Below are 24,572 nucleotides of genomic sequence, written 5' to 3' on the forward strand. Positions count from 1 at the left end.
CACAAGCCTCCATGCAGCAGGTTGCCAATGCCCACATGACAAGATCAGTGGCACACAGCAAGAAGGTGACCAGGTTGATTCGGAGAACAGCTAAGACAAATTACCTACGTAAGTGTGCTAGGGAATAAAATTACAAAGTCAATATACAGAAAACTACTAACCAGCACAGAAGGTTTTAATGTGCAAAAAACACTCCATGAGACCAACAGAGGCAATCTGTGCCCCATGAGAAGTCTCAGGCTATCAAGGATTAGCATAAGTCATGAGATTTTACAGTTTTCTCTCATACAGTTTGACATTAACCATAATAACTTTGTCTATTCTTGGTATACTCAAACGCGCACCCTTCTCTACATATGCCAATTTGTGTCACCAGAAATGCATAAGCTAACAGAGAAGATTATAAAGCACTGATCCAGCATTGCTCTAACAGCGCATAAAGAGACAGCATCAACTTTTCTAGCTGCCTAACAAGTTCAGCTAGTTAAGGCCCCTCCAACATCATTTGGAACTGAATTTCAGACTGCTAGCTCAATCACCCAAGCCATGGTATCTGGCATAATGTTGAGTATGAAGTGCAGTCAGCAGTTAATCCCCCATTCACAGTACTCTCCATGCCGTTAGCACAAAGGACTGAATACCATCAGCACTCTGAATGTACAACTTGCAAATCCTCAAACTTTTATCTGTTCTTTATGTATTTACACCAAGGGAGGCCACTTCTCATCTCTGTCAACTGCAAGTAGTCTCCTGTAAAAAAAGTATTAATTTCCCAAAAGATAATCAGGCCCTGACAGAAAACCCCTTCAATCAGTTATGAATTGGCAACAATTAGAGCAGCCCCTTCTTTCAGTGTGGCAAGAAAATTAGAAGATTAAAAAATACTTCAAGTTATTCATTTATCCTATCTAACTTCACTTCCAAATTAGTATCTTGACAAGATGTAAAATAGGCCCTTAAGGGATCCCCATGTTGCTATGACAAGGATTAAATTGAACCTACTTCACCTTACAGCCACCCACCTACCCTTCCTGAAAAACTCTTTACCTGTCAGTAAGTGCAGCAACACTTGTTCATTAATGTTTTCCTTTACCCAGACTTGATCCACATACTTAGAGCAGTTATGTTTTAAAATGTATCATTAAAATACATTTCTAACAATCAATACATTAAAAAAAACCCAACTAAATGTAAATCAGTGTCTTACCTACTATAGAGGGAACTTTCAGAGAGCGCATCCATTAACGGTCCAATAACAAACTGACAAAAGGAAACGAGAACAATGGCTAAATGCACACTTGCAAGGCATTGTTACACAGAGGATAACAAGACATTTTTCACCAGATTTTAAAAGGACACAGTTCTTTTAGTGAAAATGAAGAATTCTCTTGCTAGTACTAAATATCAGGAGCAAAAAGAGGAAACTAAAGACAATGGGTAGCAGGAGAATTGCAGAATGGGTTGGACAGGACTTGGAGATCGTTTACTTCCAATCCCCAGCTATGGGCAGGGCCACTTTCCACCAGACCAGGTGTCTAGAGGTGAATAAACAAGCAAAGTAATTTTTCCACTAGGTACACTGCACAGAGGATTGTGAAAGGTGCAGATGAGTAAGAAAAACTTTTGGGAAACAGATGCAGAAAAGATATTTAACATTAAATAAGTGAAAGGCAAGGGCAAACACAAGTAGAAAGATTTAGGGTGTGATTCACGGTTGACAGGATTTCACGTTAGTCGTGAAGAGGCTGACTTCATTTGTATAAATCAGAAATGTTAGCCTCGGAAGGCAACATTCCTTCTATGAAGGAGGAAAGGAAGAAGTAACAATATAGTAGAGATCATTCCTTACAAAGGTGTAGGCTTACTAATAAAAGAAAAAAAGAACTTTAAAGTATTTCTTCCCACATCTAGAATATTTTAAAGTGTTGTTTTTAATGGGATACAGCAATATACTCATCAGTATATTACTGATTATATGTTCACCTCTTCACAGGGTTATCTAACAATGGATTTCCAAAATCCATCACTGAATAGGAGACAATATATACAGACTTGAAGTCTGTTGACCATGTTTATCCAAGACTTTGTTCAATCAAATAACATTAATTTTTGAGAGGCTCAGGGGCTCTGAAAATCTGCAGCATCCATCACCCCTCAATTTCACTTCTGGTAAAAAAAAAAACAAAAAAAAAATCACAATCAGTTGGGAGCCAACTTTAATTAGCATTACTTTGAAATATGGGAAAGAATGACTACATTCAAAAACGCACTCTCTCTAGCCTAGCCATATCTCACACCACTTACAAATACTGCTATCACTTGCACAGCTAAATAAAGGGTATTTTTACAGAACGTGTCTAACTCCAACACTACTGAGGCAATTAGTGTTAAGATATATCACAGATTAGAACATCCATTTGTTCTGGCAAGTAACAGTAACTGCCTTACCTCTGAAAAACCAAGTGAACTGGGAAGATGCTTTGTTTCATAAAGCTCCAGAAAATGAAGAATGCCCTCCTTTGTCAATGTTTTATTCTCACTCTCAAACATTCGTTTATAAATGCACATGTGCCATGATGGGTGAAACAACCAACAACCTGTTACAAAAGCAAATTTTTCTAAACCAACACAGAAATGACACTGACACATTAACATACTAAGCAAAACATAGTCCAAAAGGACCACTGAGTTGGGATTTCTGATTGAAAAAAGTATTTCAAGATAATATAGTAAGTAGTAAGTATATGCTAGGACTTCTGCCTGGCGCAGTGGCACTGCCCATGCATGTTTGCCAAGCAACCTATGCATGTAGAAGGCCCACTAAAACTGGAACAGCCACCAGCTAATTTGAGAAACAAAACATAACGAAAAATTGCTATTTAAAACAGCAGAATTAAAAAAAAAAAAAAAAAAAAGAAGTGTGATTTAACTGCTTAATAGTTAGGAGATGGTTCAGAAAATATTGCATCTTACCTCCTTCCCCTGATACAGCGTGCTCAAACAAACTGTTTAGTTTTGGTAATACTGGCTTTATGACATGAATCTGAAATGCAAATCAGATGTAATATAAGTAGTCAGTTTATATCTCAAGTTTAGTAATTGGCACTTACTCATGGGCTAGAATTTACTATCAACTGTATTAATATAGTAATTGACAATGTAACTGCATTTAAATAGACTTACAGTGCCTATGCAACTGATCCTTGCACTCGGTATGTAACAATCGTAGTTTAGCACTGAAGAAAAACTGGTACTTCCATGCTACTCTATCATAAGAATGCTTCCCAATAACCAATCATTCTATTCATCAAAATTATAATAAAGCAGCATTAATCTCTAAAATTAAACATTTTAGTAAATACTAGTTCTCTCAGTTACAGGACAATTACGTACAAATAAAATAACTACAAAGCCACACAAGCAGTAGTCAGCAACACAACACTATTCAATTACAGAAGCTTCAAGTCAACAGGAATCTTTCTGCCAAGTACCCTGGACACTCAAACTGAGAATCACTTTCACTCAAGGCCACAAATGCTTTACCATACAGATGTAGTCCCCTCTACTAAAAAAAGGTCATAAAGTGCAACAGCCTGATTTCACTAAGGAACAGGTTACCCATGGTCTTGCAATAAGTTATGGTGAAGATTTTTCCTTCTTCAATTCAAAGATAGAAGACAGCTCTGAACTTATACTAAATGAATTACAAGCACTGTGTTTTAAATATTTAAAATTCAAAATAAGAATATTTCTGTTAATGCTTATTTAGATACCCTCAATCACCCAAAGTGGAAGTGGTTTGAGCAATAAAACATTTACAGCCACTGTTGCAGAAGGCATCACATGTAACCAGGATAAGAGAAGGCTGCATGGAGACCTCATAGCAGCCTTCCAGTATCTGAAGGGGGCCTACAAGGATGCTGGAGAGGGACTCTTCACTAAGAACTGTAGTGATAGGACAAGGGGTAATGGGTTAAAACTTAAACAGGGGAAGTTTAAATTGGATATAAGGAAGGAGTTCTTTACTGTGAGGGTGGTGAGGCACTGGAATGGGTTGCCCAGGGAAGTTGTGAATGCTCCATCCCTGGCGGTGTTCAAGGCCAGGTTGGACAGAGCCTTGGGTGACATGGTTTAGCGTGAGGTGTTCCTCACAAGCAGGGGGGTTGGAACTTGATGACCTTAAGGTCCTTTCCAACCCTAACTATTCTATGATTCTGTTCTATGATACTAGAAGCCTCGATTTTACAGCGCTCCTACCTGGTTTCCCTCCAAAGTTTCCATTACCAAAATGTAAGTTTCCCAAAACTGTAGGAGTTTCTCATTCTCCTCAGCAGACCACCAAAACAGACTTGAGTCTAACAAAAGAAAACAAAGAACGAACAAGGTTACCCCTGCCACGCAGCCCGGGTCCATCCGCACCCCTCTCCCCCCTCCCCTCCCGGCCGTACCGTCTCCGCCGTCCGCGGGGCAGCGCAGCTCGGCGCGCTCACCGCCGCTGAGGTCCAGGGCCCGCTTCAGCAGGTACCGGGCCCGCTTCCGGCACAGCCCGTCCCGCTCGGTCAGACCCTCCTGCACCACCCGCCAGAACTGCGGGCACAGCCGCGCGTCCGGCCCCGGCCCCGGCCGGCCCCGGGGCAGCAGCGCATCGGCCAGAGCGCTCAGGGCCAGCAGCGCCCGCCCGGCCCGTGGGGTGCCGCCGGCGCCCAGCAGGCCCTCCCAAACGTAGCGCAGGGCCGCGCCGTTGCCGCCAAGCGCCGGCAGCAGCCGCCCGGCCACCAGCGCCGGGATCGCTTCTCCTTCACCCTCCTCCCGCACCAGCGCCAGCGCCGCCGCCACGCACCGCGCCACCAGCGCCGGCTCCTCCAGGCGCGGCGCCGCCGCCACCAGCGCCTCCACCGCTGCCTCCGCGCCCGCCCCGCCGCCCGCCGCCAGCTCGGACAGGGCGTCGCAGGCCAGCCGCGCAGCCAGCGGCGCCCCGCACAGCTGCACGCAGTGCCGCAGCGCGCCCCGCGCCGCCCGCGCCACCCGCAGCCGCTCCCCGCATCCTGCCGCCGCTTCCCCGCCGCACAGCAGCGGCCGGCACCGCTCCAGCGCCACCTCCCAGGCTGCCCGCCGCAGCGCCTCGGCCTCCCCCGCCTGCGGCTCGACCGCGGCCAGTCGCTGGAGCAGGAGGCGCAGCGCCTCCGCGCGCTCGGCGCAGAGCGGCGCGCAGACGGCCCGCAGCAGCGCGCAGGGGTCCCCGCAGCGCGCCAGCAGCGCGTCGGCCAGCACCACCTCCATCCTGCGGGGGGAGCGGGAGAGCCGCTCCGCGCCTGCGCAGGTCGCGGCGGGGCGGGCGGGACCTGGCTCCCTGAGGGGCGGTGGGAGGTGCGGCGGGAAGCTCAGGCGTGGTTCCGTCGCCCGCTGGGGTGTGCGGGGTAGGTGCGTGCTATAGAAGGTGCGTGAGCTTCGCGGATGTTGCACGAGCGCAGGGAAGGAAGCGCCTGGAATTGTCTGTTCGGATTGCGTGGTGCTGTGTGTCCTGTCAGGGATACCCGTGCACGGCTGGGTGGGTTCGTGTGGATGTGTCCAGCCGTCTTGGCCGCTAAGCAAAGCCCGACCCACCTTGTGCTCCCATGGGCCAAGCACGGGAAGGATTAACAGAGACATCCTAGGTGTTGGCACCGGGTTTGAGGGGGTGAAGGTTCTTCATTGTGCGCCTTAGAAACTCTATGCTTCATGCGTGTCATAACAATATCAAGCAGCAGTAACACGCAAAATGCTCTGTTTTCCCATCAGTTTTGCCTGTTATGGCCATTTATGCCAATATAAGTTGAAACCCATCTAACACTGTCATCACACCACACCAGAGGTTTTCCTGGGTGCTGGCTCAATGCTGTTGGCTTATTATGAGGCCCAGAGGCTCTGGGGCCAGAGAACAACTCCCAAGCTGTTTAATGTCATGGTGCAGCCAAAACGTAACCAGGAAAAGCAAACTGATTTTCAGTACATGTAAATTCAGTATGCAAGATTACAGTTCCTGTGAAAAATAGTTAGAGATCGGCACATGAAAAACGCTGGGAATACTCTCTGAGAAGAAAAGACGCAGACCTGTTGGAGAGGGTACAGGGGAGGGCCACAAAAGTGATCTGAGGGCTGGAGCACCTCTCCTATGAAGACAGGCTGAGATAGCTGGGGTTGTTCAGCCTGGAGAAGACTCCATGAAGACCTTATTGGAGCCTTTCAGTACTTAAGAGGCCTATAAGAAAGATGGGGAGATACTTTTTAGCAGGACCAGTTGTGATAGGATGAGCGGTGGTGGTTTTAAACTAAAAGAGGGGAGATTCAGGCTGGACATAAGGAAGAGATTGTTTACAATGAGGGTGGTAAAAATTCTGGAGCAGGTTGCCGAGAGGTGGTGAGTACCCCATCCATGGGGACATTTAAGGCCAGGCTGGATGTGGTTCTGGGCAACCTGATCTAGATGGAGTTGTTCCTGTTTGTTGCAGGAGGGTTGGACCAGATCACTTTGAAGGTCCCTTTCAAACCAAACTATTCTATGATTCTAAGACGAAGTCATAGGAAAACACAGACCTGGAACCTTCTGTTCCTATGAAAGCAATGGACAAATTTGGTGTAGGTTCTCACCTGATCACCTTCCGAACCACATGAGTAGAGTTGCTTCTTCTCCTGGCTATCCAGTTTCCCCAAACTTTTTTAGGAGTTTGTTATCTTTGAAAGTCTCCTGATTGCAAAATGTCTGAAGCTTCTCATTGGAACTGGACCTCTAGTGTGGCTATAAACCCACTAGCTAAAATGGTTTCCTTACCACTCTGCATGTGTTCAGTTACGTATAAAAACAGAATCTAGAAAAAGCTCAAGAAAACAGTGCAAAGTGATACATTTATTTAAACATAAAGTAAACCCTAGTACACACACAAAAACATTTTTCAGATGAGGAATGGGTATAATGTGTGTTAGTAACTAGGATGCTTACAGTTGAAATCTCATGCCATAATACATTTTGTTTGCTTTTCCATTTGCTCTGGTGTCTTTAGTAATTATTCCACTTCTTACTTACAGCATGCAGTCTGATGATTTGTGGATGTTTCTTTCATCAGGCTTGAAAACATGCCAAGCAGGGTATCCCTTCTTCATTACAGTATTGCTCTCCCTTCCAGGCACCTGTAAGATTTAACTAAATGAAGCATTAAAGGTCTGCACAACAAGCAGTAATCAAATCAGAATAAAATACTAGGTGCTGTGCTGCTTCTCCGTTATTGCCTGGATTCTCTCTTGCCTTTATTTTTATCACAGTGGGGCGTCAAGTCTAAAGTCTTATTACATCAAGTTAAACACCAGCATTTAAATTCAAACTGTTTCACTGCAGATCGTCTTGTCAGACAAAAAGAAGAAGGTGAGAAATTAAGCCAGTGGGAGACCAGGCTGGGGAGCTTCTGCCTGGATTGTGGTGCAGAAAGATAAACACACAAACAAAACCCCAAAAGGTGGGCATGGAAGTAAGAGAAAAGGAACAACGAGCAGCATTTTGTAATTTTCAAATGGCAGGAGCCACAGCATTCCCACCCTCCTGCCATACTCGTTAAGTGTCCTAATGCTAGGACCCTAAATTTATGCTTTCCAGCTCTGCACTTCCAACACATGTCCCTACCTCACCAAAGACCATGTCCCATTCTGTTTTCTTTGGAGTCTTCATGTGCCATTTAATACCATTACTGAGCCTATGGGAGGCAGGAAAGATATGAGAAATGGTTATTATTGTTAGTTCTTATCTGAACTTTATAACAGCACCTTTTATGATGATTTGGGCTTCCAGCACATAACTAGCTGACCAAGTTGGGTCTGGTTGTAGAACTCAGATATTTAATGATAATTGGTTTTCATCAGGACCCATAATGCTACACCGATTTAGCAACACAAGAGGACTGAGGTTCCTTCCTCACACCCCCAGTTAAAAAAATCAGTGCCTTAGCTAACTGCATACGCTTTTAGGCAAACGTACACTTGTTCTGGTGTAAATGTTTTCCCCTGTGATCACATAAACTGTCAATTCTGTCCTAGGAGAAACCCATGGATGATCATTTCAGTGGTTGGTTGTAGTGGAAAAGGATAATGGACAAAACTACAGTATAAACTACAGACAATTAGTTACAAGGCTTGGAAATGCCCACTTACGATGTTGGAAGTATGTGTCATGCTGTTGTCATAAAGCCACTGCTGAGGTACTGGGGCGCCACATTAGATTATAGAGTCCAGGCCAAGTGTCTGTCTTTAAATTGTGTTGATGGTGGTTTTGGATTGCACAAAATACCTTTCCTCTCATCAAAACTCTTATAGTGCCATACTACTACCTGCATATTTACAGGTAATTCTGCACAGTTAATAAGGAGCGTGATTTTCTTTCCTTGCTGGTGTTCGTGGGAGCATGTCTGCACCATGTAAGATCGCTAGAGGCGCTGGGTACGTAACACAGCCTCCTCTCCCACTGTGTGCAGAAGTAGATGGGAGACTTCTGAAGAGAGTCATGCAGGAGATTTCCCACCACATCCTTGTCCCACAATAAAATGGGAAAATGAAATGAAAAGCATAGATGTGCTCTGTACAATTCTTACTGATAGTTAGGTATATTCATGTCCTCTCCTAGATTTCCTCAGTGCTGTTGGGCAAAAAATAACAGCAGTGCACATAGCTTGTATGTGAGTCTCACTTTAAGGTAGCACCTGCAGTTAGAAGCGTAGATGAGAGAAGGAGACCGGATGCTATGGTAAATGTTCATACCCAACTATAAGATATATGTATCATCTAGGTTGTCCTGGTTTCAGCTGGGATAGAGTTAATTTTCTTCTGAGTAGTGGGTACAGTGTTGTATTTTGGATTTAATCTGAGAATAATGGTGCTAACACACCAGTGATTTAGTTGTTGTTAAGTAGTGCTTACTCCAAGTCGAGAACTCAGTTTCCCACGCCCTGCCCATGAGGAGGTGCACAAGGAGCTGGGAGGGAGCACAGCAAGAACACCTGACTCAAACTAGCCAAAGGCATATTCCATACCATGGAACATCATGCTCGGTGTATAAACTCCATTGTGAAAGATGAGCAAACCCTGTATCTTGCAAATTCTATCTGTAGAATTGTCACCAAAACAGGCCCATTCCTGTCTACCCACATGCTTACAATTATTGTCTGGGCTGTCTCTGTCCCACATCCCCTTCCTTGGCTTAACAAAAGCAATCTTACCCTAATTAGATCTGTTACTTAGCCTGCTGTTTTGACCTTGCCACCTCTTCCTTTATGTCCCTCTGCTGTCTCCCTCTTCTGTGCTACATCAAACACATACTGCTGCTTTTTCCTTTCCCTTTCCATACTCATTAGTCTATCCTTCCCCATGCTGTTATCTAATACCAAGACACTGATTTCCACACCAGCCTACCCATGCTGCCAATCTTAATTGTCCATACATTAGACTTTCAATTAGGACTTCATTCTTCATGCTTTTTCTTGTGCTCCCACCTCATTTTCCTTTTTTATATCCCAAACTTCCCTTTGTTGCCACACTGATGCAAATTATAGGCAGCACGTGGTCTATGACCTCCTGTGGTCTATGGCCTTCTGTATGAACTGATAAACTGATCCCCTGCCCATACATATCTTGCCATCAATTTGGGCTGCGTATTTTCTGCTGGTGACAATCAGTGCAGTGATATTGGTAGAGAGTAAGGATAACGTTAATTGTGGTAAATAAATAAATAAACAAATAAGACTGGAAATTGGCAATGTGTAAAGCCAAAGGGGAGGAAAGCAAAAATAGCCTCAGTTTTGCCACTGAGCTTTTATGAGGAGGAGAGTAAAAGATAAAATTAAAGGTGGCTCACAGAGATAAATGCTATGAGAGCTAATGTTTTTGTAGACTTTCATGTACCCATAATTCCCCACATACATTCAGACTTTTTCAGACATTGAAACTCATGAAGAGTTAGTTTAGATCCGCCTCTACCTCCAAATTTTCAAACCAGAGCCATCTCATAGTGAAGACTTCATAACCTCTGCAGAACAGAAGATGGTGCTGTTGTCACTGACATGTGCTTTCCGATATTTTTCTGATTTCAAAAAAAGCAAGTGGTAATGGAGAAAAAGAGAAGATAGGAAAGTAAACCGAAAGCTATTCAAGGAAAGGTAACTGCCATTTTCTGTATTTTTTAACTGGATAAATTTAGGATCTTAAAAGTATGATGAATGCACAGAAAACCAAACGACTATGTAAATGAGAGACCAGATCTGGAGGTTTCAAGAGGTGTTAATACAGAGGGAGGTGTAAAAGCAATTAGAAGAAGCAGAGAGGCAGCACAGACCTTATGCTGGATGTACTCTTCCCATTTCCCTGAAGGTACTACAAATGAAGCTTCGCTGAATAATGTCAGTTCTCCTTTGACTCTGTAAGGAGCTGTTACTGATCATCATCATTACTTGGGAAGATCAGGCTCAGTATGTCTCAAGCCAGGCATTTGCAAACAGAGACTTCAAAAACCATTGAGAATTTTCAAAAAAAAACCCCAAAACTTTTAATAATTAAGTGAGAATGGAGGAAGAACGAAATCATGCAGGCAATGAGAAACTGTGACTGCAGAATGGGCTAGTCATGGACTGCATGGTTTTAGCATTATCAGGGAAGTACTACAGGCTTCCTTTCTCTATCTGCACAGGGAAAAGGAGCACAGGAAAGAAACAGTAGGGTATCTTTAGGACAGTACTGTTAATGTTGTGCTGTGAGATTACCCACATCTGCATCAGAGATTCCAGCCTGAAATTCTTCTTTGACTGAGCAGGACAGCAACATTCACCAGAGACACTCTGATATTCCTGGGCTTTTTAGGATGTTTGCTTTATAAGTGAAGCTAGAGTTCTACTGCTCTAACACTGTAAACATCCGTCGTTCAGAAGCAGCATTTAAAGGCAGCTGACAAAAAGCAGTTGTGTCCAATTAAACATTCCTAATGATGGGAAGTTGCAAATCTATACTATGCAGTTTGTCACTGTGCGCTGTAGAGGGGAAGTTAAGCTGGTAAATCTCTAGTTAGACTGCGTGCAGTGGAATGGTCAGGAAAAGATAAATTAGGAAAAAGAATTAGATATAATCCTTTGCCATCTGTCTTTGTTTTGCTAACCTACTTGACAGGACACTGCTGAAATCTGGAGTCATTTTTTATCTGCTTCATGTAGCTGAAAAGCATTTGCTGTACAGGCTGGAATTAAAATGCTTTCCATTTGTTGACCCCATTTGCTTTCCTTTAAAAAAATAAAAAATAGGACTTTCCATACAGCCATAAGCCTGTACCATTCATTTTTGACCTCTCCCCCTTGCTAGGACTCAGAGCCTGGTGGTAAAGCTTAGATAGATTATACCATTGGCTCTGCAGGAAGCAAAGGGGCTGTTGAAATGTACATAATCCTTGATTCTCCAGTGTTCAGCTTGAAAAACATATGTAGATCTGGAAGAAATGTGACAATTAAGAGAATGTCCATATGGTATCACGGTTTCTCCGTAACAGCTTTTATCTATAGGTCTTCATCTAGCAAATCATGTAAACATGAGCTTATCCCTAAGTACATGCCTGAGTATTTTGCTGCCTCTGGATTTTAGTGTACAGGGGATGCTACTGATAATGAACCAGATAAGAGGATCTACTGTAGTGGGGAAAATACTCTGTAGCTTCTGCATGAAAATTTACCAGCTGCAACCCTGGCAGCCTTTAGTCTTTTAAAAGTCCTGGTGTTCTTACTGAAAGTCATACTACAGGAAGGTGGATAAAAAAAAAAATCCCAAATTGTAACCAAAACAAACCACAAGGACCAATCCAAGTCTTACTTACTTCCATGGGAATAATGCAAAATGCCACTTTATTTTGGGGAGGGAGGAAAGAAGGAAGAGGGGGCAGGCATTAGGGAGGAAGCTTTCACTTAATTTCCAACCGTAGGTATTTTTCTTTGCCAATGTGAAGGTTTTCAACTCTGTCTTTTCAGAATGCAGGGTATGAAGAACTTGGTAGCTCCTCGGTTTCAGAGAACAGCATAGGTGAGTAGCTTCTCAGGAATGAGCTGAAGTTAATCTGTTGTCCATTCCTAAAGGGACATAAAGATAGTCCACTAGGTACAGAGAACTTATCTTTGATTTTCAGATGACTGGAGGAATTGGTTAGGCACTGGTTGAGAGCAAGGTTACTTCCTCAGTGGGAACTCAGGATGTGAAAGGCCCAGAGCACTGCTGCCTTCCATCTCTCAGTCTTTTACATCAACATAAAGCAAGGGAAAACAGTTTTAAATATTCTCCTTCATCTTCCATAGTACTGTGGGTTATGCCAGTTTAACTAACCTCACAAAGAAAAAAGCAGAAGTCAGTTGTGCCAAGATGTAGTTTTCACGTTTTGACTTGTGCATTTGACTTCAAAGAACTTCCAAGTTTATTTTGGATTTCCCATACTAAAAATAAAGACACAGAACAACTCATCAATTTAGCTGAGAGCAGCAGCTTTGAAAGCATTAGGCAAGAAGAAGCTCCAGTGTTTTGAAAACAGCTCCTAATGCTGTTGTCTTTAATAGGGATGGCTAATATTCCCTGTTTTCTCATATTCCCAGTGATTCTTTCCAAGTGGAAGCATGCCAGTTATTCTGCAAAACTCCTGACTCATTCCGACATCATTTAAGGCCTTCTTAATTGGTTGCAGGATATCTTCAGTCAGAGGAGGGCTCTTGTTTGGTGCTGCGAAAGGTTTTCCAAGGGGTTACAATCTCTTCAGGTTTTGTAGTGTACTTTAAAGACAGTGAGATCAAAGGAGAACCCCCCAGATCAGCTCATTTTTAGAAATGCCTCACTTTTACAATTTCATTGTGAAGACAGCAGGTGGATTTTTTAAAACATTAAGTAATTAATTAGTTCATTTACCTTGGCCTTGCAGGTCTGCCTTGGGTTCTTTTCCTGCTGCCCCTACAGGAATAGCAAAAAAGAGGCATTTATCATATTGTCACAGCATTTCTTTTTTGCTTTGCTCCCTAAATCTCAGTCTTGTAAAAAATAATAATAGTAGTCTTTTACACATTTATGAGGTCTGCCATTAAAGTCCATTTGAAGCATTTGATAGACAATAGCATGTGAAACCTCAAAGCACATTGCTGAGGTATTTATTACTACATTCATATGCTCAGGGAAATGTACCACAATACTCACAAAACCTGAAGACCACGATAACTAGTCATCAGGTTTTGGGCAATAGAAACCCTTTAATGGAACCCAGCATTCAGAAGCTGAATCATTTTCTGAAAGTACGTCTCTCCTCTAGTAGCTGCCAAAAAAAGGGAAGCATCTGAAATAACTTTCCCATCTTTGAGAACCTTGACATTAAGATATTTTCTTCAACCTCCACCTCCTGTCACTGCATCTAATTAGCTCCTTTTTTTTTTCAGTGTTGCATAATTCTTGAAATTTGCCACTGTAGACATAACACTATATTGTAAAAAAAAGTCTTTCTTCAAGAAAAAAGAGGTGGCATTTTCCAAAGCATAGGAACTCAGCCTAAACCCCTTCTGGTTTCCATTGAACTCACTGTGTATACGAATGCTGAGCAAGGCTGTTTCTTTGGGGATCTTGCAATCTTTTTCATGGGAAACCAGTTTTATAATACATGCTGATACAGGAGTTACGTTTGTAAACCCACTGTAGAGATCTCTGACCATCTGTGCTTTAAAAAAAAATGGTGTTTACAGATATTGGTGAGATTTTTCCACACAAAAGCACTTGGAAGACAAAAGCCAGAAAGAAAATTTCCAACCTTAGATTAGTTCTGTATGGAAGTTCTCAGACAAACTATCATAAAAGCCTGTTCTAGATGTGGCATCATTACTAGGCCAAAATGCATGTTCCTTTTTTATCTTTCTGATAAGATCCTCTCACATACCAGAAAGGTCCTAAATGTCCATGTTGATAAATAGTTTTTGACGCTAAATGCAGAAATGCTAACTAGCTCTATATTTTGGACTGTAAGGCATCCTAAAATGTGCTGCTACTAAGAAAAACAAGTCTAAAAGTAGCATTGTGGCATGTGCATGTTTGACTTTGTGTGTAGAAGGGGAATTCAACATTTCTCATCTCTCTATAATTCTACGTATATATGCTCATATTACGTAAGTACTTTTCCCACCTAAACAGCATTGAGACAGATTCATCCTGGACTCTTAAGAGAAGAAACATTTGTGCAGCTTCTAATTTCTGAATCACTGTTAATAAAATGTTGCAAGAGATACTTGGTTAGTCATGGATTATGATATGAAGTCCAAGCTAAAATCCTGCTCGTACCTGTGTAGAGTAATATAGAGTTAATGAAGAGTCAGTTAGGGATAAGAAATGACCTGCTCTTGTCAGTAAAATGTTATTTTGCTTTAGAAAGAAATATAACCAAAATGACTTTTTTTTTTTTTATATTCACAAAAACAAATTAAACCTTTCCTTTCTCTTAAAAAATACCCTCATATCTGGCAATAAATTTGCTAAGATACAATATTTCAGTGAGGATTAGCAATACGTTTTCATTCAGGACTTCATAAGTGACAAAATATATCTGAGAGATGAGGGAAAGGGAGGAGATTGAATAAGTAATTGTGTTCTTAATACAGAATTTGACTTTTAACTCATGCAGTAACAAAGGAAACCCAGCAGATGGTGGAAGGAGACCACACTGCTGAAGGAGTGTTTTCGTCGTTTGGTTCCAGTTAATGGCCATTAACCCTGAAAGGAAGTTATTGTCTTATTATTCATAACGCGATGTAAGTGTCTAAAACAGAAATACAACCTTTTGCTTCGACTATGCATTTTGTGTCCAAAAATTTAGGTAAGATCATGTAAGACTGATTTTGACTAACATGGCAAATGTATTCTTTTTAACTGTGGAGCTGAGGCTTTGTTTTAAAGCCAATTGACATCAATGACAATAAAAAAATACTGAACTCATAAAAATGCTGATGGATGTTTTTATTCTGTGTCTAATTGTTCTTAGGGAGGGAGTGTGCTTTATTTGTCTTTTTTGCACGGTAGTGCTTTTGTTTTTCTAGCATTTTGATTTATTGTTCAGCTGGTAGCTGAAGATCGTATCTGCATTGCCCAAAGATGTAGCAAGAAGAAAAAGACATTACACCTCTCAGAACATATTTGCTGTCTGAGTGACAAGACCCTGCAGAGCTCCCTGTGTGCAGCAGCTTCCTGTCATGAGTGCTAGCGAAGACCTGGAATACAGCAATATGTCTGCTGCTATCCTAAGAAATGTTGCAACTGGGGGCTGACATCTTGTTTTATCTGGTTCATTCTTTAAATATTCTCTCTCTAACTCCTGTCTTATGCCGTATCAAGATACGTATTAAACACCTGAGAGATGATCCAGATCAAAGACACCCCAATTTTTCTCCATAAAGGATCAACTATTATATTCAAAACAGTATAAGTGTTACTGCAATTTCGGTGTCACTTTCAGTAACTAAAATGGCCTTTAGAAACACCAGGACAGAAAGTCTGGCAATGGGGAATCCCCTCCTTGCAGTGCTCTGCAGAAGCCTTACATGACAGGAGGTTAGTCTGAAGTGTCAGTATGACACACCCTTTCCTACTCATCACTTTGGCACCTAAATCTGCTATCCCACAAGCAACCCAAGCACTCCTTGGCCTTAGAAGAAGGCCCATAAAAATACAGTCTCCAAATAGTTTTCAAACAACTAGGCTCATTTTACCACAGCAGCCTGAAAACAAAGCTGATGGGAGCTTAGGCCCTTTTTTGATTAGTGGATGTCCTATCATTTTTCAGTTTTGGGCATGTATCTCCTGCTGAGTGGCTATAAGTGGGTTTCTTTTGGTTGGTACTTTTTGCAGACTTGGTGGCTGCAAAAGCTGTCCAAGGCTGAAAAGCTTGCCATTGGCAAACCGTCTTTTACAGTCTTCAGAGATGAACGGCAGTTGCTTATTCCTGCCCTCAGTGCAGTTCCCTCAAAGGATGTATTTATAAGGTCAGCTTCCAAGAGCCATCAGGTATGCTGTTCCTTCTGCCCTATGCAGCAGGCAGGGAAGCCTAACATGCCTTGCCTGTGCTCCCTGATGGGCTGGGGCCCTGCTGCTCCCTGCCTCCTCCCTGCCTTCTCCCCACCTCACACCCTGACTGCCTGCTGCCTGCAGCTGAGCGTTATGGTGCTGCAGATTTATCTCTATCTCCTGCACTTCTCATACAACACTTGCTAAGGTGACATTATTCTCTGCCGGAGAATATGACAAGTCCCAGCTGGGCACTTCAGTATTGTAGCTTCTGTCACATTTGAGACCACAGCATTAAACATGAATAGCACAACATGCATGAGCCTTTAATGTACCACTGTACATGCTTAACATCTGTCTCATTTTATATAGAAGGTACCACTTTTTAATTTCCTTTTTTCTGCTCCCTTCTTTTGGGAACAAGGCTGTTTTCCTCTGTGTCTGAAGGGGCTGTTCTTTCATGACAGCGTACTGTACTGCCTCATGTGTACAACTGGAAGTGGGCTTGATGTTGGAGTTGGTGTATTGTGGTCTCAGATGACTGCGTTCTTCTTGAGTTCTTCTGCAATGTATTTTCTGGGGTGTTGTATCTATTCCCACATTCACTGCTCTTTTTCTTCTGCTTCAATCTCTGCCATGTCAATCAGGTCTGCAGAGTATGTAATTCACTGCTATCTCCGTGTCTTCTGTGCACAGCAGATTAAAGTATTTGAGGTTTCAGGGAAATATGTGTTTACAAATGCTATATTACATGAGCAGGAACCTAATCTGCTCATGAAAACAGTTTGCATCCCAGAATCCAGTATGTCCAGAGGAAATAGTCTGATAGGAATACCTTCTCCTGCTGGTAGTTCTGGGAGGTGTCTATTTCATCACTCATGAGAGGTTTTGGCTTTCACATGTGTCTTCCATTTCTCTGTGATTCCTTTCATTGCTGCTAGTCACACTAATGATGCCACTGCTCAGGGCATCAGAAGATGGAAGCAGATGAGCGAGGCTTCTGTGAGATTGTTTCTCCATTCAGGAACAGAGACTCTATGTATTTTCTTCATTCCTTTGGCATTAATAAAATTTCAGGCATTTTAAGTGCTAATTTGGCTTTGCCATTTGGTGGCGATGCTGCTGTGAGGATTGAAGGGAGTAACTTTGAGGATGGATTGCAAGCAAACAGATCTGTGTTCCCACTGCATGGGATATTATGCCTGCTTCATTGCTTTAAGCTCATCCACTGACCAGAAGTCTGAGCGGCAGCCCAAATAGCCAGATTTGGGGTGAGGAGGCACATTCCTATTCTCCCCATGGACAGTGGGAAGAATAGTGTGGTTCCACTTCTTTGCTGCTTGCTCTATACATGCCACAACAGACCATCAGATGCTGGCTAGCCTCTGTAATATTTGGCCAAGACAGAGTATTATTGGCTTCCTCTACACAGACTGCAGCTCTAGAGAAAAGCTGGACCATTCCCAAAGAAAGTGTCCGTTCCCCGCAATCTGAGTATTGTGATTTCCTGTACATTCAACCTTCCTCAGTAGATACAGTGCTCTTGAAAATGGGAAAATTTTCCCTTGCTTTCTGGCCTTTCTAATAGAATAAATGAAGGTCACTACATGATTTCATCTTGGATTTCTTCCAAATCCTTTAAGTGGTGAACTTGGCTTGGATGAGCCTTTCTGTGTCTTTACATTATTTCTGTCAGATTCATATTCAGCTGCCATAGTTCTGGCCTGTGTACAGTGGCAGCTACAACCATGACAACCTTTTTCTTCATTTTGGATACCTAAAACTTAGCATGAAACCTTCAGAGGCACGTGCTGAAGGTGATGTGGGGCTGCCAGCAGCAATCCAAAGTGCTTGACAATAGTTTATGATCACTTTCCGCTCAGGTGATTTCCTATTCATGGTTACACTGATGCAAACTTTTACTTGTAGATACTGTTGAAAGATCTAGCTTTTCTGTTTGTTTATATCTCTCTGTTCTGCTGGAGATAATAAAGTTGAGCTATAGGTTAGCAAGTGGAATGTGTCTTTTTCTAAGGAGTAGAAAACTCATTAGCAGTATGTTATATATCTGCTTCTTTATTAAAGGTGGGATAATTAAATGTCTGCTCTTTCACATATGTGATAGTTGCATCCTGTGATGATACCAGTTGTCCATATTGCATCTTTATTCAGGAGCGATATGAATGACTTGCACATATGTGAAAACTGTAGAAGAAAAGTTGTCATATGAGTTACAAATCCCAGCAGACTCTGGATGGAGTCTGTGCATCTGAGAGTAGGAAACTGCTGCATCGCTTTAGATTACTGAGGTTGGTCCTGGCCAGTGGGAGATCAACAGATGTCTCGTAGAGGGTACTGCAAACAATCCCCACACCATTATGGTTTTATTCAGCTCTAGATCTATTCCCTGACTCTTTCTAACTGACAGGTGAAGATGGGATCATGATGTATCACAGCTTCTGCCACGCAACCTCTGCCTCCACCCCCAGAACATCAGCAGCCATTACACTGATCCCGCAGAGTCCTTTTAATACGTCTTGCTGACAGCACTGATGCTCTCCCAGCTCACATCTGATCCCAGTGGTGCTCACAACCATTTGCATCTGCTCTTTTCCTGAACATGGTGAGGTGGTTTCCTTCCCTATCCAACAGTTCTTGTCAATACCGCATGTACTATGAGTATGTTTGTTCTCACCAAGCTGGATATTTCCTTGATTGTAGCCATTCAGTTGAACACTCTTTTAGTGCTTGTTGAAGTTACTTCAGATTTCAGGAAGAGGTAGGCCGGCTGGCTGGCTTCTCAGCATCCATATTGTGCGACTTGTGGTAGCCCCTGACATTAAAGATGTCTCCCTTTTCCGTTCCCCCTACTGCTCCAATTATTTTTTCTCTTTATGCTGTAGTCAATCCTGGAGACACAAGTTGTAAAGATAGAAATAGATGAAGGCAATTGTATGCCTGGAAGACATCCTCCCCTTCAAACACTTCTCGATATGCTTAACAGCTTCATTGCAAGGATGTTAGCGAATATTGCTAGCTCAGCACTTTCCATGTTTTTTTAATTTATTCTGCTTACATTGCCTCCATGAATTGTTTGCTTCATATGTAGGGCCCTTGCATGGTGATGAACGCACTGAGTGCAGCTGAGAGCAGAGGGTTTGGTGTGGCTGGCATCACTGATTTGACTTGCAATTTACTATGCCTAATAGCGTGGGGTCATTACTTTGCTTTAATTCAGCTTTGCTTGGTTATAATTCCTTTCCCTCCTTGGCATAGCTCTAAGGAAGCCTTTGCAACCTAACACATTTAGTAATGTCCTTCTGTCTCCCTAGCATTCATTCTCCTAAGTAAGTGCTGCTACTGTCTCTTGGTACATAGCTCAGAGGTTTTTTTTTTCCCTTTTGCATTATATTAACGCCTTTGCTGTGCAAACTGTCCTATCCTGTGCATGCTTTTCTCACAGCACGAAAGGTCTTCCCTGATGTTCTCTGCTTTGTATTTATGCTTTTGCTTTGGATATTATTTTAGGCTTCCCAGTTCTCCGTTATGAGCTAACTGCATCCACCCCACCTGTGCTCTGCTTTTGGCTGGGTGCTTTTGTAGCAGCTTTAGGCATTCCTGTAGCTTACAAGCAATGAGGACAGCTTTTCTTTCAGCAGCCTCATTGCACTCTTTTCCCACTCATGAATCTACCACTAATTACTTCAGGTTTTAAGACTGCATACTTGCATGAGTCAGCCATTTTTCGGCACTGTCTGGCAGCATACCAATCTATTGTTTCTCCAGCTTCTTGATTACACAACCGTGGGGCAGACGCTTCTCTATGTGTCATTTTTCTGAGGACTGGAAATGCTTCTGAGACATTTCTAGGATTTTGCATGGGGTTCTTCCAGTCTGCAGTTGGTATGCATCCAGATGCTGCAGAAACATGTGGGAGCCATCGCCCGGTGCAGCTAGCAACATGAATGGGCTTATTTTGGCTTCCTGTTTACCCAGCCCCATGGCAGTGGGTTACATTTCCTATGTGACTCTAAGGAATGGCTAACAGAGCTATTGCTGATACTTCCTCTTTCATTTTCTGCAGTTTTGGAACGGGAACCTGACACAAACCCGTGATATCTTCTCCATATGTCTGTGTTTTGGGGAAGTGTAGGATTGTCTCTTTTTTTCCAGTCTTCATAGCTGCCTATGACACATGCCCACCTAATCTCTTTTGCCACCATATCCAGTGGCACTGGAAATGAACCTGACACAAAGAACCAGTGAGCCAGTGCTAGTTGTTGGTCCCTATCTTCTCCCCTTTTCCTCTTCCTCTGGGACTGCTAGAGTAGTAAGGGGCTCCCCTGCTTTCAAGCAGAGCTACCTCCCCCATCCCAAGAGGAAATTGCCAGCTCTTCCTTTGTGATGCTAGGGCAGGCTCTGAACAGTCAACCATGGAAGGACTGCTGTAATGGAGACTGTGGATTTTGTACCGGAGTCAAAGCAAGAGACAGCTATGCAGCCTGAAAGATGATCAGAAGATAAAATGACAAAGGCTGAATTTCTAAAGACATTCTAATGCCAATTAGAAGCCTGAAATCTTCCTGCCTTGTCCTGCCCCAGAAATTCAGTTTCCCCACAAAAGCAACTGGAAATTCAATAGGTCAGATTGTCAGCTAGAATAAGTCCACTGACTCCAGGGGAACTACTCCACTCTCTCTCATCAAAGAATCTGACCCTACAACCATGAGCTGCAGGTTTTCCATATGCCTGTTTCCTTGGGACTTGCATCATTGCCCTGCACAAGAAGAGTCCAAGGTCCTGGTGCAGGAGTAATTTTAAGGAAGCAAAGCAAGAGACCCCCAAAAAGATCAAGTTCATGTTGTGCCTCCATAACACCACCTGGTCTAGTATACTAGATATCAGTATCTTCCCATGTCCTCACATGCCATGTGATTGGTGCCCAATCTCAGTGCTGAGTCCTTCACCCGACACCAGAAATGGGTGAAGCCAATGAGCAGCTGTGCTATGGCTTTGCTTCTAGCCAGTACCACCAGATAACCAGATGCAATATTCACAGGATCAGGGTAAGATAAAGAGTGCCTCGAAGCATTAGTTTCCCTTACTGCTGTCACCTGACCTTCTGTGCATTAATATAGAAAGGAATATCTTTTATTTGAGCCTTACAGTGAGAACCCAAATCATAAAATAACATACAGGATTTCTAGGATGAGCGATGCCAATGGAAATGAGTCCTAGAAATTCTACCTGAAATTCCCAAAGTATGACATTTGCCTGTAGGCAGAGAGCCTGCAGACATTTCTGTGCATCAATTAATAGGTGTTAAGTCACCCATTCAGCCTCACGTGGCTGAATCTCCATCAGTGAGATTCAGCTAAAAATCACAATTAGGAAGAAAAATTTCAGTGCTGCTATGAAGAAGAATGATCATTACCTAGCACACCTCTCCTTGCAAAGGTGTGAATTCAATGATTTATTAGTTCTTTCCCATTACTGACTACTGTGATACTATATGCTGTATATCATATTAACAACATATATGCTGTATATCATATTAACAACATAAGAGCTTTGGTGTGATCCCTTCCGGTCCCTTGCTGTCATCCTCAACCTTTTATGTGAGGACTGAAAACCTAAACTGTTGTTTTAAAATTGTCAGGACAGCAGGGGGAAAAACTCTTAAAAATGAACTACTAATTATTAATGTGAATGCTTTTCACATCCATCTCCTACTAACTATCTCAATGGAATGATTCATTTGAACATCGCGCAGTGAGAGGATCCATTTGTCATACTTCTTTAATTTTTTATTCATTTATAAAGCATCCCAAAACCTAGCCAGCAATAAAACAGCAAAGAAATTGCCCGAGGAATCCTCTTGAAGAAGCAGTATGGGCTGGGCTCTGTTCTGCCACAGATTAGTCTGAATTGGTAGGTTTTCCTTTATGTCACTGAAACTGAGCTGCCAGAATGCAGAGGCAAATCTGACCCCATGATCTAATTTTGTGATGAAATTGCTAGTGTAAATAATGACTGTTGCTGTTCAGCTCTCCCCCCACACTCCCCAAAGTGCTTTAATGAATAATGAATTTTATGAATAAGCTTTAATGAATGACTGAATGCATTTTAATGGCCAAACTAATAAGATCATAAGTTAGCACACTTTCCTTCACACTTTTCTCTACTCCTATAGCTCTGCTGCCTTCCTTTGCTTCCTTGAACCAGAGAACTGCCCCTTTAAACTACCATTCAATCACACATACAATTACTGCAGCTCAGCAGGGATTATCAAACTGCAAAAGTGGCCAGTTTTTAATTCCAAGAAAGACATCCCATACTTTTTTTTTTTTTGTCTAACATGTTCCAAGATGCAAGTGCTGAAACAGAACAAACCTTCAAGCATTTTTTCGTTCTCCCCCCCCACCCCAAGATTAAAATCCGTTCACTTCACTCAAGTCATTCAGAAGAAGCCTGTAAAATGAATGACATAATTAGCCACTTAATATAGTGCATATGGAGTTTTAATTCCAGCTGAAAATCAGAGAGGCTTTTCTAAAGCTGTTCACTGACAAAAAAATCCAGTGGCATTTGAAGACAGCCAGTGCTTTTCACTTTAGTGCTACTTTTTTGTTTGGGTTCCCTAGTACTTTGAGCATTACTAAATAAACTTTCTTGGCTTCTATCAGAAGGGGACAAATGTACCATTACTGATTGAAGAAGTCAGGAGACAGTGAGACTAAGGACCCAGTTTTGCCAGGTTACATTGACATCACGTACAAAGTGACTGCTCCTCTTACTGAACACGATGGGAACCAGTTTTGGGACAGTTTTATGACTGTGTCTCAAGCACGATATTCAGAAATGTCTGTATTGCTGAAAATACTTAGTCATGCACCCAAAGTCATATGAATAACATGTATCTGATCCAGCAGCAGCTTTAACTCAACAAGGGCTGACAAAAGCAATGGGATTTAATGGGTGCAGCTTAAAAATTAATCAAAATAAACAAATAAACCACCCCTTACAGGAGAGCTAGAAGGCAACTGGGCAGTTCGCTATCTGATGAACTTAACTGCCTCTGTGACCAGTCCATCCTGTTCAATCCTGCTTGGCCACTCGTTTCTGTCCTGTTTGTATTGACATATTCTGTTGGTTTTTAACCACATTACTGAGTCAGGTAACACCAGAAGATGACCCATTAGCCAGTTAGATTAAACAAGAGTCACTAAACAGCAGGTAATAGCCAAAGGGCAGGGAATGGGAGCAAGTCAAATTACTCAAGGGGTTAGAAAGATGCTCCAAAGTGTAATCTCAGTGTTCATTTAGTTGAGTAAACATACAGTCAACCCCCATTTGCACAAGCCTTGATCACATGAAGTAATCATTTCTGTGGAAGGAAGCTACATTCCACCAGCGCAGATTTTGTGTAATGCAATACTCTTCCCCACACTCACTCCTCCCGGGCTTCAGGAGCAATTTCATTTACCTGCATTACTTTCACTTCCTGCTGATTGCTCTCCTATCCGTATGCCAGTACCACAGAGAGTGCAGCAGAAGCGCAATGGTTCTGCTGTCAGGAAGAAAAGGCCCAAGAAAATGCTGGAGACAGAGGGAAAGGTCAAAAAAGCATGAGTTTAAAGTGTTGAAATCCCCTGGCATTGATCTACACCCCTGATTGCCTCAACTGTACTCCCCTTTTTGTTCATTTTCTTTTCATGAAAACCAAAACAACTGTATTAAAAATACACTCACCAGTATAAGTCTATATTATTTCTCTTCTTTATTAGTCTTTTTCCCCAAGGATTGAATTGAACTTTGTAAACCTGGTTTGCTTTTTATACTACAGGTTGCATGCAGAAGGTTTTTTTTCTTATTTTGTTCTGAGAAGGGTGCTGAGGAGGAACTTCCTGATCCGGACTAATGGAAACCTTTGAGGGTTCCCTCATACCACATCATGTCAATGCCATGTATTTACTCTTTGCGTAACTCCGGTCACTGTGACATTATTCTCAGCTTAACCTGCCATACCTTGTCAATAGGGGGAAATTAAAAGTGAACCTGCTCAACAAAGCAGCAGATGCTGTTTATGTAGATCTGCAGCATCTAAACTCTAAAAGGTTATGGGCCCCTTTTCCTGGTATTCGGCTGGCACATAAAGGAAAATGTTCATCAAAATTTTTGGCTTTTCTTCCATGTCCCATAAGCAGTGTGAACCAACAGGGCTGCTGGTTCTCTCGGGGAGAGGTACAGGCCTTGCAACACTGGAAGCCCCTTCCCAGGACACTAGTGCAGGAGCTTAGGCCAGAAGTTAAGAGTCACATGCCAATCTTTCACTTTGATTGCTACACAGGATTGATTGGGAAAGAGAAGGGAACGGGCCAGTTTTTCCAGTGTTCCAGCTCTCAGTCGCTTGGGGACTTGGTGCTGAGGCAAGAGCCAGTGATCTGATCCTTTGTGTAGCCAGGCTGCTGTCCTTATGCCCCAACACGCTGTTAATCTCTGCAGCCCCTCAC

At 42.6% G+C, this 24,572-nt stretch overlaps 1 protein-coding gene across 2 annotated transcripts in view; it reads right to left on the reverse strand.

Annotated features, from left to right (window-relative positions):
- The window catches only part of TARBP1 (TAR (HIV-1) RNA binding protein 1), a 34,098-nt gene extending 28,818 nt beyond the window's left edge, over nt 1-5,280 (reverse strand). For both annotated transcript variants that reach the window (XM_057407062.1, XM_057407061.1), the window contains exons 1-5: nt 4,449-5,280; nt 4,258-4,355; nt 2,974-3,043; nt 2,449-2,597; nt 1,208-1,260 (exon numbers count right to left, since the gene is read on the reverse strand). In XM_057407062.1, coding sequence (XP_057263045.1) covers nt 1,208-1,260; nt 2,449-2,597; nt 2,974-3,043; nt 4,258-4,355; nt 4,449-5,280 — 1,202 coding nt within the window. The remainder of the gene's footprint in view (nt 1-1,207; nt 1,261-2,448; nt 2,598-2,973; nt 3,044-4,257; nt 4,356-4,448) is intronic.
- Nucleotides 5,281-24,572: the final 19,292 nt, after the last annotated feature.

This window comes from Pezoporus wallicus, unplaced genomic scaffold (genome assembly GCF_028554395.1).
Source record: "Pezoporus wallicus isolate ANWC-B61680 ecotype Strahan unplaced genomic scaffold, APGP_CSIRO_Pwel_v1 scaffold_6362, whole genome shotgun sequence".
Taxonomy (NCBI): Eukaryota; Metazoa; Chordata; class Aves; order Psittaciformes; family Psittacidae; genus Pezoporus; species Pezoporus wallicus.